Below are 14490 nucleotides of genomic sequence, written 5' to 3'. Positions count from 1 at the left end.
GCATGATACAAACACTGAATTGAAAACTTTTGAGGCAACTCAGGCACCAGATGGTCTTCAGCAGCAAGGCAGGCTTTTCTGCTAATATAGCACAACTCTTTTAACGTCGAGTTTAGACTTTAAAAATCAGATTTCTTCTGTTTAAAAGCCGGTAAGCTTTGGAGCTCTAAAGAGTGACCAAAAATGGTACCTAATAAATTGAATTATCTGGACATTAGATTGTTAAATAGAATTCAGTTGGCAGGTTCCTCATAGCTAGCATAAACTGGGTTTGAAGCTAGGGATGTTACCTCACCTATTGTTGCCAACATGAGTATTTTTAAGAAAGTCACTTAGTTCCTGAAACAAGGAAACACCCTTTACATCTCTAGAGTAAGAAGGAAGGTGCATTTCAAAGTTGGTTTGAAAGGGAGAGAACATTCTGATTTCAGAGAAAAGGATAAATGGAGTAGAAGAGAAATAGCAGCTTATATAACAACATGCTGTATCTTGCAATATTGATTTGAATTGCTCTTAAAAGATGCACTCTTGATATAGCAAGGACTTTGCAAGTAAATGTAGGTCTTTATTAAAACTGATCTTTTAACATTGTATAAATGCTTTTTAGGTGTTTGTGGTGGTAGAGGAATACCCAGTGGGCATATGAACTGATCTTGCATCTGGTCTGCTTCAAAGTGAGAAACTCCAAAGCTTTTCTTCCAGGGTTACAAAACCTATTAGATGATTTGAGAGACAAATCGGAGTGAATGCCAAAACCATAAGATCTGGCATACAAAGGACAGGAAAGATAATTTATAATCCCTTTGTTTTAGACTCCTGTGTTCTGTGCCTTTGCAGTTAATCCTCTGTTATTCTTTTAAGCCTTTCTCTAGATCATCCTTTAACATTCATAAATCTTATTTTTGTAAGTCTGAACTTGGTTGCCTCTTAATTTACTAACTGAACAGCATACTGGAACATCCGCAGTCAAAGAATCAATCTGTCATGCCACATCCTGAATACTGTACTTGCATGGTAACCTCAAAGTTATTTTAGCGGCATGAGTACTAAAGAGCATCTATTCAAACTACCCCCCATCCCTCACAAAAGAAGTAATTATTTATATAAGAACAGTAACAGAGATGGTATTCTCATACTTGATTGGAAACTGGCAGTTGATCCTATCTTATATTTTGATCCATTTATAGTTATTTAGGTATAATCCAGTTATTGTATTATCCTACAAAAATGACCTAAGCAAAAAAGTGGAGGAAAAGGTGTTCGACTGGCTTATAGTTACTTAGCTGCGGTTAATTATGTATATGTGCTATTTTACAAAATGCTCTGATATGACATTATTTGAGGCTGTAAACATTTTTTAATTGCTTTAATGGGTCAATGGCTGAAAATTTAGATGAGGACTAACTACATTTCCTTTTACAAGGCTATAATTCTAAGCAGTTGTAGATACAAAAAAAATTCTATGAGCTGTGCCTGTGGGCATCATTCAGTGCGACCTTACATACAGAAATACTGCGATTCCGTTTAACTATTACAACGTGGACCATGCCTTTTAGAATCAAGAGATCTTCCCCGGTGTTGTTAATCCTTTTTTGCTCCCTGGTTTTGAAGTGCTTTGCAAACCAGCAGGGTACTGTGTCTTTTTCCTCTTTACACCAGAGGGAGGTGGTGCATATCCTGCAAAAGCATAGCTTTTTCCCTAACCTTCTGCATTGCTTACCCTAAGCATGACTAATCTCCTCATAAGAGAGGGTACAGGGCCTGATTTCTGATGGAGTTTTGCGCTGGAATAAGCAGACGTAACTATATGCACCCTGGAGCAACCTCCCAGGCTATGGCAGGGAAGGATCAGGAGTGTCAGTTTTGGGAAGGGCAGAAGGGAGAGTACTCTGTTTCCGAGGAACTAATACCTGCAATATAGAATTAATGGAAATTTTCCCCAAAACAAAATACATATAAATAAACCTAAATAAGTCATTCTCTCTTCCCACTTTGTACAGTAATGTCACTTAAAGTGCCCATTGCAGGAAAATAAATTCCATATGTAAGACAGAAACATCTCACTTAAACTGACAAATTCCTTGGATAATTTTGAAAAAACTTCCTCTTGGAAATACCTCCTCCTTGTTTGCTGTTATGGGCAGTTGCGTTGGAACTATTCTTACCGTGCTCTGTTGTCTGTTCCTCTCAGGAATTCCTTGGCTATGCTTCGCGCACTTTGAAAGCGGTCTTCTGTCAGAGAGGCTTGGTTGCAGGCAAGGAGCAGAAGACATGTTAAAGGCAAGGTGGCCGAAGTCATCTTGATGGTTATCCTTAACATTGGTACAGGGGATTGGTCTGCCATGACCAAATCACTGAATTCTCTTTAGACCTTTAAAGCTTCCACTTGGATTGGGTAGCAAGCTACAGCTATGCACTAGACAGCTGCAGCCTGTTCCTCCTCTTAGATGGACCTAGACCTTTTTCCATTCAAGTTTATTAACTGGATAGAACTTAGAAGCTTTCTAAGAAAAATTTCATTTCTTCCTGTCTTTGTCTGTGGCCCAGTAAGAGTTACAGGAAACTGTAGCTGCCCTTTTTTTACATGTGTCGCTCTCTGGCATGTGACTGTTACCTAACTAGCAGCAATGAATGTTTTAGTGTGCCCAAATAACACAGTTCCATGTACTGTGCTCATTACTAAAACATAAAACTTACCAGTGTCCTTGCCACATTGTTGGTGCTCTAAGATTTACGCCACCAACATGTCATTAGGAACCCTGTAAACTGTGCTCTTCACTTAGCAAAGATGGTTTAACAAGTCCACAGTACACTGAAGAAAAGTATCTTGTTTGAGCAGAAATTGTCTGGCAGTCACAGCTGGGGTTTCTAGCAGAACCATGCTGTCTCATCAGGACAGTGAGGGAGGGTGGGTGGGTGGGCTGTCTGGGAGCCGGTTGGATGTTTTAACCTCCTCACTAGGCATATTGGCCTGTAATACTTATTTAATGTTAGTAATAAGCATTTTGCTAAGGATGTGGTTGATGTATGGAAGGTAAAAGTGAGGAAGCTGTTGTCAAGGAATATAAAGGGTTGCAGATGCATTTAAAACCAAGGAATAGCATTTTCTCTAAAATGATGGGAAAGAGTAAGGACATTTTCAAGTGGGGACAGTAGGGGAGGGCAGAGGAAGGGCAGGTACCCCAAGCTGTATGAGCAGGAGCAGTTCTGAGGATTTGTGCTTTGTATGTCCATGTGACAACATAGCTGCTGAGCTCTGTGACCTTCTAACGTTTGAGCCCCACCTCGTTCACTGCATCGTGCTTTTGCCGTATTAGTTACTACTTATGCTATGGTAAGCTCTTCACGGCAGTGGCACCTCTCCTGTGTCCATCTGGCACACTTGATCCCGTGTGTTCTGGCAAGCAAATAATAGGTGAACAGAAAGAACATCTGAATAGCTGTTATTATGCTACTGCTTTCAAGACGTGGTATCGCTGTGCCACTTTTAATAATTCAGAAGTGATGGAGAGGTGGGGGAGTGAAAGGGCTGCAGCAATCTTTGTTTCTCTCCCTAGCGTGTGATTCCTCCTTGGTGGCTCTGTAGTTACCACGGAAACGGGAGAGGGATGGCACAGCACAAACAGGAGAGGGGCCGGAGTGGGACTTGTGGGTCGGCTCTGTGGCAGCCGCACATCTGTGCAAAGGGGAAAAAACTAGGGCTTGCCTTTCTTTGGTTTGATGCCTTTTCTGCTCTTTCCCTCAATGGTTTTGTGAAACTTAATTGTTAAACAGGTGATGCTCCCAAATGTCGGTGTATTTGTTAAAGAGTCTTTTTATTAGTGATTCTAGTAAAAATATGCAGTGTCAGAAAATGAGCATTACTGTTGGTCTGGAGGAGTTGGGTGAGGTAGTGTAGGAATATGATCATGAAATCTTTCACTGGTATAAATTAGAGTCCTGGTTATAGTCAGGCTGTCACTACTGGAAGGTTGTTTAATGTGTTTGAAATGCACTGGTACTTTAGGGAACAGATTTACTGGAAAAGACGAAGGACCACTGCACTGACATTTGCTCAGTGCAGCATTCTCTGTTTTGCTCAAGGCTGAATCTCATTTTTAGTAATTAGAAATATATATCTTAATCACCTCTCGCACTAGCTGTACTGACCTGCGTAACGCCAGTCTTGGGAGCTATGGAGGGAGAGGTATACGAGAGAAAGGGAGCAGCCCCCTGCATCCCCAGATTGTCATTATAGCTCCCGATGGCTGTGCAGTGCGGGTATTGGGAGGTGGAGGATGGGCAGGCATGGTTGCTCCGCTGCACACGTTTTGGGGCTGTATCCACCTTTAAGCTGCCTAATCTACTTGCATTAGCTGTGCTGTTTGTTTTAGACCTGTGTTAGGTGCTGATTTTCAGCAGTTATGCTGGAATTGTTCTGAGGGAATGACTAAAACCCTCTTTTACCTAGGGATCAGAGTGGAACTTGGTGACTGGCTTGAGACGGACTGTTGGGCTATTCTCTAACCAGAGGCAGGAGGAGAGAGTTCGATTCAGTATCTCTGTCCCTCCTTTCAGCGATAGACTAGATAAGGTTAAACAAGATTTTCTGTAACAAGTTAGTTTCTTAGCAGCTTCCTGGCAACTGTTTGCTTGATTGCTTTAGAACAGGACCAAGACAATAAAATACCATGTAACCCCACTCTTCTTTTGAATTTTGTGGCAAATAAATACTCTTTTTCCACACCAAAGACTTCTTTTGAACTGTGCATTCAACAGATTTGTCACTATGGGAGTGAGCTATGAGGTTTAATTTCCTTCTGCCCAGTTTATGTACACAAGTGAGGTATGCCTGTATAGTGAGCTTGAACTTGAACTTTTAACTAAATTTATGAGCACATCATGAGGTTGTTTCTCCCAGTTACCTTTGTGGAACCTTTAGAAATAGTTCACAAACCTTCTCTTGCCCTCCATTTGCCTCCCTAGAGTTTGCAGACTCAAGGTTTAAAACCTGAATATGGAGTATATCTACTTCAAATTTGTAATCCATGAAGTAGCGTTAAGAGAAAATACTAAGTATGTGTTAGCAAAAGCTTGACTATAAAGTAATGCTCAGTATTTTTCCTCCAGAATGGCAGATCCTGAAATTTATTTGCTGACACTTTAAAACTCTGATTTTTAAAAAAAAAAAAAAGGGAAAAAAAAGAAGAATGGAACAACACACTTGGGCACCAGAAGTGATGTTTAGGAAACCCTGCTCTGAGTAGTTTCTTGCAACTATCCTTATGTCTTCAAAAGGGATGCTACCCTTCACTGATTGTTCTCTTTTTTTTTAGTTTTCAGTTGTGGGTTTGTTGTGGGGGTTTTTTTTGAGAAAATCAGCCTTTGGAGAAGATGATGCTGACAGAAAAAAAATTGCACTGAAAAACGGTAGTTCAAAGTGGAGTTCTCTTCTGTTTCCTCTACATATGGCACGGCTGGGCTTAGCTTTGGTTCTCTCTGAACCTGACATGTTAAATGTGCTCTTGTTAATAGAAAAATGTCTCCAATGTAAACTGCAAATTGCACCTGAAGGATGAGTTAGTTGTTTCTTTCTAATACATGCTCATCTATTGCAACTGTTCTTCAGTTTCATTTAACGCACAAAATGGAACGGAGTCCAGCACAGTGGTTCTTATCACTGTTGCTTTTGCCAGGGTTAAAAATGCACTAAATTATTGCCACTGAATTCAGGAGAGGTCTCTAAATTCGGAAAACATCTATTGAGTGTGTGATGTCATTTTTATGAAGTCATTCTTTAGATCAGAATGGCAGTTTAGAAAAAACTGACTTCTACTCTAAGTATAGTAAAATTGTTGTTAAATCCTAGTCTTGCAGAGTGATTGGGATTAATTTCCTGTTCTATGATGCTTCAGTGAATAGCCTCTTTATCCCCAAACTACAGGAAACTACTTAGTGTTTTGTATGAGGTTCTGCAATGTGTGTGTGTTTCAGGGAGCTTGACTTCCAAGGACACATGCACATCTCCACTCTGCCCCAGCAGCTGATGTAAAATGAAAACATTGCAGGCTATGAAAAAGGAACTGAGAAGCAGTTCATGTAAAACTGTGCACTGTATAGGTATGTGAGCTGTGTAAGATTGCTTGTGTAATTCTGGCTCAGTTTTGTGTAATCCCGGTGCACAGCAATGCTGTGATTGCTGTGTATCTGGAATAGAAAATGCCAATTTTGTTGGTTTTGTAACTGACACTTTTTAAAAAGATTTTACTTCAACTTTTAGCTGAAAATTCATCTCTGAATCTTTCAGTTGATGAATATATGTCGTTGAAAGGTTGTATTTGAATAGGGCTAAAAATTTATAGTCTAAACAAAGGTTACAGGAATGCTTCAACAGAACTAATTCAGTAATGTTTTTGCTCTTGGTTCTTCTCAGTCTCTAGGAGTCTATCAGAAGTGTTACGTCTAATAAAATATGATATTCTGCCTCCTAACCCAATGATTCTAAGCTTAGAAGCTGATTCCGCTGGTACTTATTGCTGAGGTGTAAGCAGACAGGCTCTGAACACTTGTAGGAATTGGCTCCAGGGTGCTAGGAGGTGCATGCTAGGACTGGTTACCCTTTTGACTGTTGGCTTACTTCTTTGTTTCATGCTTTATTTCCAAAAAGAAGCTAAAAAGTGTGACAGTTGTTTCTCCCTCCAAAAGACAGGCTAAACCTAAGCTTCTAAGTCTTACTGTAATTGTTTCTAAGTTGCCCCCTTTTTATTTTAAACAGGTCAACTATAACAATATTTACTTACAATAATTTGTGGAGGAAGATGTTGACTCTAATATTATCCGCTGTTGTGTTTTGCTCCTAATTTACATAAAGGACAGTTGTGATTATTTAGGAAAACAGTGCAGAAGAAGGGACAAAATTGAGAAATATAGGATTTAATGTTTAAGAGACACTGGAAGAAATGGATTTTAATCTTGCATGTTAATTTCGGGTTATAATTTTCCAAATAAAGAGAACTTCACTATTAAAGTTTACTAAAAGTTTCTTTGAGTCTCTAAAGCACTGAATTGGATTTTAAATCAGATTTTTTTGATTTAACAGAAAATACCTCATTTTGTGTAAAACTTTACGGTTCCTGTACCAGTCTTGTCCTTTTTCTTGGATCTTTTTGATAGATCTTTTGTGTAAATATCCCAGTTTGTGTGTGTAGTAACTCTTGTTAGCTGTCAAAAGGATTGACCAGTCTCTTGCATAGAGGGACTCTTCAAGAGTTATTTGTCAAGAAGTTTTTTTTTTTTTTAAATGTTCTTAAAATCTTTATATGAATTAAATGCAGTTTCTGCTGCAAGACTTTGAGGATTAAAGCTGTATTTACAGATGAGGGAAAAAAGCATTAGACAATTAAAGGCATTTTAGGGGGCTGCAGCTCATTTTGTTAGATTATGAAAGTATTTCATCTTGCACAGATGAGGGAGTGATCCTCTGTACAGCTCAGCTACCACTTCAGCTGATACTGGCAGGTTTTATAGCAGTGCTTTATCCCTTTGATTAGATGTTGATTGCCACTCAAGAAGCAGATACAGCTTGCAGCCATCTCACTTCAACTTGTGCAAGCGTATGATGAAAGAACAAGAAGATAGATGTTTAAAGCATGCCCCCCCATCCTCTGTGTTTGAAAGGCTTATTAAGGTTCATCAAATAAAGAATCCCTTATTTTTGGACAATTCTGAGTTTTGGTTTGCAATTGAGCGCCCCTCAGAGAGGATTTTGAAAGTTTACTTGCCTCTCTGCTATGTATTTTCAGGTGCTCTCACAGTTGGCCTTGTGCGACAGTGTCAAACCATCCATGGACGTGACAGGACCTGTATTCCTCCACGGCTGCCTCCTGAGTGGGTTACTACGTTATTTTTCATCATTATGGGAATCATTTCACTAACTGTCACATGTGGTTTGCTGGTGGCTTCCCACTGGCGAAGAGAAGCTACTAAATATGCCCGCTGGATAGCTTTCACTGGAAGTAAGTGACCTCAACTACACAGTTGACCTGTATGCAGGATAAACTGGTGGAGTCTAAAATAACACTATAGTGTTGTCAAGGAGCAGTGTTTAGGGCTCTTACTACACAAAACGTACCTTCTCTTTAAATACCACGTCTGAGGGAAAAATAAAATTCTTCAAAAATCAAGGGGTTGGTATCTTAAGTGACTATAATTGAGAGGGAATAATAGTCTGTGGGCCCAAGGTGAGAGAAAGGAAGGCCTGACCCCTTTACCTTCTTGGGCAGTGCCATAATTGACCTAAAAAACCGAGTAGGGATAGAAGAGGTTAGTCCTGAGTTGTGTGTCTGATAGTCTTTCATACTTCCCCACTCCCATATATCCCCAGCTTATTCCTAGCAGAATGTAATGACTGAAAATTCCCTCCCCGAGGAAGAGGAGGCAGTTGATATATCTGAGACATACTACAGTCTGAAATCCATCCCTACTTCAGGTGTCTCATGAATACCTCATTCAGGGTTGATGCTGGTTCAGTTCTGCTTCATGCTCACAGCAGGTATTTTCTTCAGAATATCTGCATCCTAATTGGCTATGCAGGAGGATTGCCCACTGCAGAGCATCTGCTGCGCTTCACAGCACTGAGACTTTTGCTTCCATAAGTGACCTGCAGCAGTGCTTTAGCTGGAAGGAGGAGTACGAATATTTTTCTGCCTCCCTTGATTCTGCTCCATATGAGCACCAGCATAACTCCTCACAGCTGAGACTCCTCTAGGAGCCTTGTGTTTCCGCGCAGGGAAACATATCCTATGGCTACTTCGGTGCAAAAGAGAAACAGTTATAACGAGTAAGGGGAATAACTTTCAAACTTCCTTTTCTTGGTGTGTGTTACAGGCTTAGCCCAACTGTGAAATGGTGCCTTAATGGTGGGGATGACAGCATGAAAAAACTCAAAACCTGAGGGCTTTTAAATTGACTTGAATTATGACATACCACTAAAGGTAGTGTGAACACTAACTAGAAAATGCAAGTTTGTGGTTTACACAGGCGTAAATAAGGTTTAATGGAACTCTGTGACATCTAATGATATCTAATATGAATGAGATTTAACCTTGTTTTGGGGAAGGGAATAATATAAAAAAGAACTCAGCTTCAACAAAGGTACTTCACTGAGGTACTTGTACAATCAAAGCCATCCATCTGACAACTTTGCAACACAGCATATTAAATTAATAGTGCAGCTTTTGCAGACAATGGAGCTATTGAAATGCTGTATCCGTTGTGATTGACTTTTTTATTTATTTTCTGGTGAATGATTAAAATAGCAGACATGAGTATTACTGACTATTCCATCCCAACTTTTCCAGTGCCCTTGTTTATTTATACATATTTCATGTATATCTAATATATGCAGGGAGGGTTTAAATTCAAAATGCCGTATAAAATTAAGATGCTTACAGTAAGCTGAAGTCAAATCTCTAGTGTAAAGAGGGGTTTTGGAGTACTAGATATTAATAGTTGATACCACAATTTATTTACTGAGGTTTTTTTCTTAATTCAAAGCTTGTATTTTGGGCTTTACATATTTTAATGTTTTTTTAAATATCTCCAATCGTCACATCCCTGCATCTTTAGTTTTCTACAACTGTGATTGTTAGTTCAGCCAAAAAATCTGATATCCTAAAGCTGTTTTTTTTCCTGTAGATTTCTCTAGGCTTGCAACAGGTCCATTATTAGAAATCTAAATATGGAAGAACATTCTCTTATTTCAGCACTTGCCTTTGTATTATGAGATGTTTAATAATGAATTGTACTAATTTGTTCTTTTGCAAGTTAGAATTATTCATAATTCTATTAGGATATCACTGCTGCGTTGCCGAAATGCTAAAATTCAATGTCTTTGGTATTCGTCTCTAATACATACGACTCTGTGACCTTTGCTGGTTGGAAATTTTTGATGGTAGGAAATTTTATTGTTTAACTCACTTGTAAGAAAAATCGCTTTTGAAAAAAAGAAGTGAATGGGAGGAAGAGTTCTGTATTTTTCAAAAAGTTGATGAGAATGACTTCTGTGGTTCGTTGGATGAAGACACAAATTAGTAACCTATTTGTAGATTAGTATTAGGAAACATGTAGCCATGTGGAATCAACTTCAAATACCATGAACAGGTCCTTCCTGTGAAGAGCCAGTGCTGTAAGATGAAAACACGTGTAACTCATTAGAAGGGGGTAGGTGAAACTTCATAGTTGTATTACATGTCTTCTGCAAGCAATTTCAAGACTTAACAGCCTAGTACAGGCTGCTAGGAGATACTCTTCTCACAGAACTTTCTGAACACAAGATAGGGCATGCTATCCTAGGCAGGCAGGGAATTCTGCTGGGACTGCCAAGGGCAGCTCTGGGACTTGCAGCTCCATTCTCTTCAAATACAAGGGGGTCTAGAGTAAATCATGTAAGGGCAAAGGAATCCTCTTGCTCAGCCCTTTCCTTGCAACTCTGACAGCAGCAAGGAGAGCGTGGTAAAAGGTCACTCTTGCCCAGTTCATGCTGGAATTTATATATAAATATATAGCTTGTATTTTTCATGGAATTTTTGCTTGTAATCTTGTCATCTTGGGTGACTCCAGATTTTTTCAACCGTGTACCTAGAAATATGAATTATTGCTGACAGTGGTCTTGTGTATCTTATTTAGCTAAGGGACACACGAAGGACAAAAGTTTGATCTGTCAATTCTCTTTCGTGTATACACTTCTAAAGGGATACACCTGAGACAGTATTTACTAGCATGGCGTTTGTACCCTTCCCCAGCCATTGGTGGTTTTACTGCACAGAAACTTGTCTTTCTGGCTTCTCTGCAAAACAGCTTTGTGGAGAGGAGAGATACTTCCCTTCTCCAGGTCATACTGCATGGGTGACAAAAGTCTTCTAAAGGCAAATGTGAAAGTTTTCCTTCACTTTCTGTAGAGAAGAGTCTATCAAGAATCACAGTATTCCTACTGATGTGATAGATATTGTCACTTCGGGCATAGATACTATCAAAACTATCACTGGTGTTTGAGTCCTGTTAACTGTAGTACCAAATTCATACAATGTAATGGAGAGTGGATTCCTTCTTGGAGTACATTTGTGTACTGCCCGGGTCTTTGTGTGCTTCTTCAATGAACGAGGTATTCCAAACTCATAGCTGTGCCATAATAGTGGCATAGTGGCATAAATTGGTAGCAAAAAAGTAACCTGGCTTTGGTATTGTTCTATGTATCTCTGAAACTGCTGTTTTTTTGCTAGCCCTACTTCAAATTTATGTAAACCTCTTGCCTTTTCAGGGTGCTCGTTATGCATTCTTCTGGTTTAGAAGATATGATGTGGTGAACCTATGGTAAATCTCAAACATAATTTCCATGGTCCTTGGGACAGATAGGGTTAGATTCCATAATTAGAAACAATGTCCAGAGCTTATTCTCTGCAGAGGCCATGTAGGTGGTCTTATGTATATTTTAACAATCTTGGCTATTGCAGGAATTCACAGAGCTCCCACAAGATCTGTTTACATCTTACACAGATTGAGGTCTCTTAACCATCTGCTACAACTAGAAAGGGAATTAATTCTATGTCTGCTACCACTGAATTGGGTGCTTCTGAGATGTATCAAGGGAGGAGATGCTGGACAGAAAAATGGTATTTCTGCCTTTTTTCCAGCAGTTACCAGAGAGTCTGTTACTCTTTTTGCCTGAGGATTTAAATGTTCATTAGTATAATGGACTTGCTTTTTGGAATGCAAGTAAAAATGGGGCAGGATAATCACATTCTTAACTAACAGTAGCTATCCTGCAAACGTCTGTCCCTGGTGTTCCCCAGTGAATGAAGTGCTGCTTGAGTTATTAAAGATTTGTACCAGGTGCTGCTTTCTATGTTATGTATCTCTAAAGAGGCAAGCAGGTAGTACAATGAGCCCTCTGAAGACTAGGCCATAGCTTTTTCTCTCTTTTAATACACTGTATCCTGGATTTTTTGAAGTTGTCATTGGATGTTCAAAACAATTTCAAGCTAAAGAATTACAGGATCTAGATCTTTTTTTGACAGCCACCATTCAGAAGCAGACTAGAAATGATTGGTTTTTGTTACATAAATACTTTTGTTAATAGAAATTGTAGTCAGTAAGTGTCTTTTCTGCAAATTTTCCTGCCCAAGGAAGAATTTGAAATCAAAAGCAAGTACTCTTGAGGGAGAAGTTCTTTATGGGTTGCTGGAAATGTTGCTGGAAATCAACTGAGTTGATACTACCAGACATGGAGGTTACATTTGGGTTACAGCTTGTATAAGAAATTCCTATCCTCTAGCTTACAAATCTACTTCTAAAAGAATACACACTAAGTTAACTGAGCACTTCATATATTGGATTTTTCTCTTTAGTTTCTTTTTTTTAAAATAAATTTCTCATGCAGTCTTTTCTTAATGACTTATCGAAACTTTGCCAGGCTTCCTAATCTGACAGAGACTTTGATGAATTTGCTTTTTATTTGCTATTTCAGTAGACTAAAAATTCAGACCACACTAAGGAAATTGCTTGGACACCCTCACAGCAGAACATGTGCACTGTGAGTATGCACAGTGGAAGGGAAAAGATGGCTGGTTACTTCTGTAGTAAATGTTTGAAATGTGTATGCACATCAGCATTCTGCACACTGCCTGCACATGTGGAATTTATTTTTTCTCCTGCTGTGAACAGAGGGAGAGTTGAGGTACCTGCACCCTTCTGTCCCGGGGCAAGAACACAAGGAGACCCTGGGCACACACTCCACTTGGCGGTACAGTGCTGCTAGCAGGTCTCAGACCTCGTGCATGTATGTACAACACACCTCAAAGAACAGTGGTTTAGTAGAGAGCAGAGCGATAAAGATCTTTTCTTCAGCCATATCCATGAGGCCATCAGAACTTTTCCAGCTGTGTAGTTCTTGAATATAATAAAGGAGATTTAATCTTGAAAGTGCAGGTTGTTTTCAGAATCCTAAAGCTATTTCCTATAGGTCTGTTATTGTTAAAATATAACAGAAGTTTTGTAAATAACTGGAATGCTTGTCAGGGACAAACTGGCTGTAATAGGAAGTGTGCTGAGTTATGATAATGTGACTCATCCTCAGAATATTGTTCAAACTGTTACTAATTGTATGTTGTGTTACTAATCACACATCAACCACTGGTTTCTGGACCACTCAAGTATAGAGCTCTTCCACGCTTGCACAGATCTGCTCAAGAAACACATACCCAAGCTTTCTCTCCTCAGATGGACCAGCTGTTGGTTAAGATCCAATTAAAAAACTGGAAACATTCCTTAAGGATTAGATTGTGTAGTGTGGAATTACATGGACCAATAATCATCTAGGTTAAAACCTTCTAGATTATTTAATGTTTAACGCCTGGGTGCTGGTTCTTTGGTTTTGTTTTAGCAGACGGCCTAACGAGGTAGCAGTGAGCGCGAAAGCATAACTATGCCGTTGCCAGATGTTTTCTGCTTGCGCTCTTTCGCGTCCCCGCTGAAAAGCGATCCGCCGGCGCGGTGAGCGTACCCGCGAGGCACGGGCGCCCCCCAGTGGAACATTCCGTTGTCCCTGCTCGGTATCGTCAGCTGCGGGAAGGGCGGACCCTGGCGGTAGCTGCTCTTGGCGCAAGGTGTCGCGGGCGCTGCCGCCTGTGGCTCGCAAGCAAGGAGCAGCTGATGTTCTGATGCGGAGCACGGTTTATGAAACCGTCCTTTTTTGTTTGTGCCCACGTCCCGCTTGGACACTTTTTGAATTCGGAGTCATCACGCCCATAACTAGTCTCTTCTATAGAACATGAGTGTGTTTTCCTCAAAGCTGAGACCTGTGCTATGCAAATCATAACCTTTGAGCATTAAGATATAAAATACTATATGATAAACTATTTGTCTTGGATAAACATGGAGCCCATTAAAAAAAAGTTTTAAGTATGGGCATGTAACACTGTAGCTGGATAAACTGGAGCATGTGTATTTAGTCAGGAAGAGCAGTAGTGAAGTTACATTAAAAAGTATTGAGGCTGCTCCAGCCCATCATTTCCTCATTTGGGAAGACTACAGACTTTGTCCTGGTAGGGCCAAAGGGGACGGGCAAGGTCCTGAATTTGTTTTACGTACCCTTGGAAACAAAAGCAGCTGCAGCACTGCTGGCTTGCACAGGACCAGTGATTAAGGTGACGGCTGTTACTGTTGCCAGTGGTTTTTAGTCTTGTTTGTTTGACTTGTGGGGAAGCTCAACAGCATCCCCAGAGTTTGTTCTGTGTCTTAGTGGTGGAGAATAGAAAGGGGAGACACAGGCAGCACCTGTGTCCTTTACTAACAAACAAAAAGCAGCAGTCTGTGTTTACTGAGAGAAGACTGAAAAAATTAGCATGTAATGCACTGTATTCAGGCAGGAGCATTGCAATTTGGCTTGCACTTTCTTTTTCATGTGGCTAGGTTTATCGGTAGACTTTGAGGACTAGGAGAGGCTTCAGTGTTAGC

At 40.0% G+C, this 14490-nt stretch overlaps 1 protein-coding gene across 1 annotated transcript in view; it reads left to right on the top strand.

The window, feature by feature from the left end:
- The window catches only part of MOSMO (modulator of smoothened), a 29427-nt gene that overhangs the window by 13112 nt on the left and 1825 nt on the right, over window positions 1-14490 (top strand). The window contains exon 2 of the mRNA XM_059826619.1: window positions 7782-7994. Coding sequence (XP_059682602.1) covers window positions 7782-7994 — 213 coding nt within the window. The remainder of the gene's footprint in view (window positions 1-7781; window positions 7995-14490) is intronic.

The sequence above is a fragment of the Gavia stellata genome, chromosome 18 (genome assembly GCF_030936135.1).
Source record: "Gavia stellata isolate bGavSte3 chromosome 18, bGavSte3.hap2, whole genome shotgun sequence".
In the NCBI taxonomy this organism is placed as follows: domain Eukaryota; kingdom Metazoa; phylum Chordata; class Aves; order Gaviiformes; family Gaviidae; genus Gavia; species Gavia stellata.
This window is presented reverse-complemented; position numbering and strand designations above follow the sequence as displayed.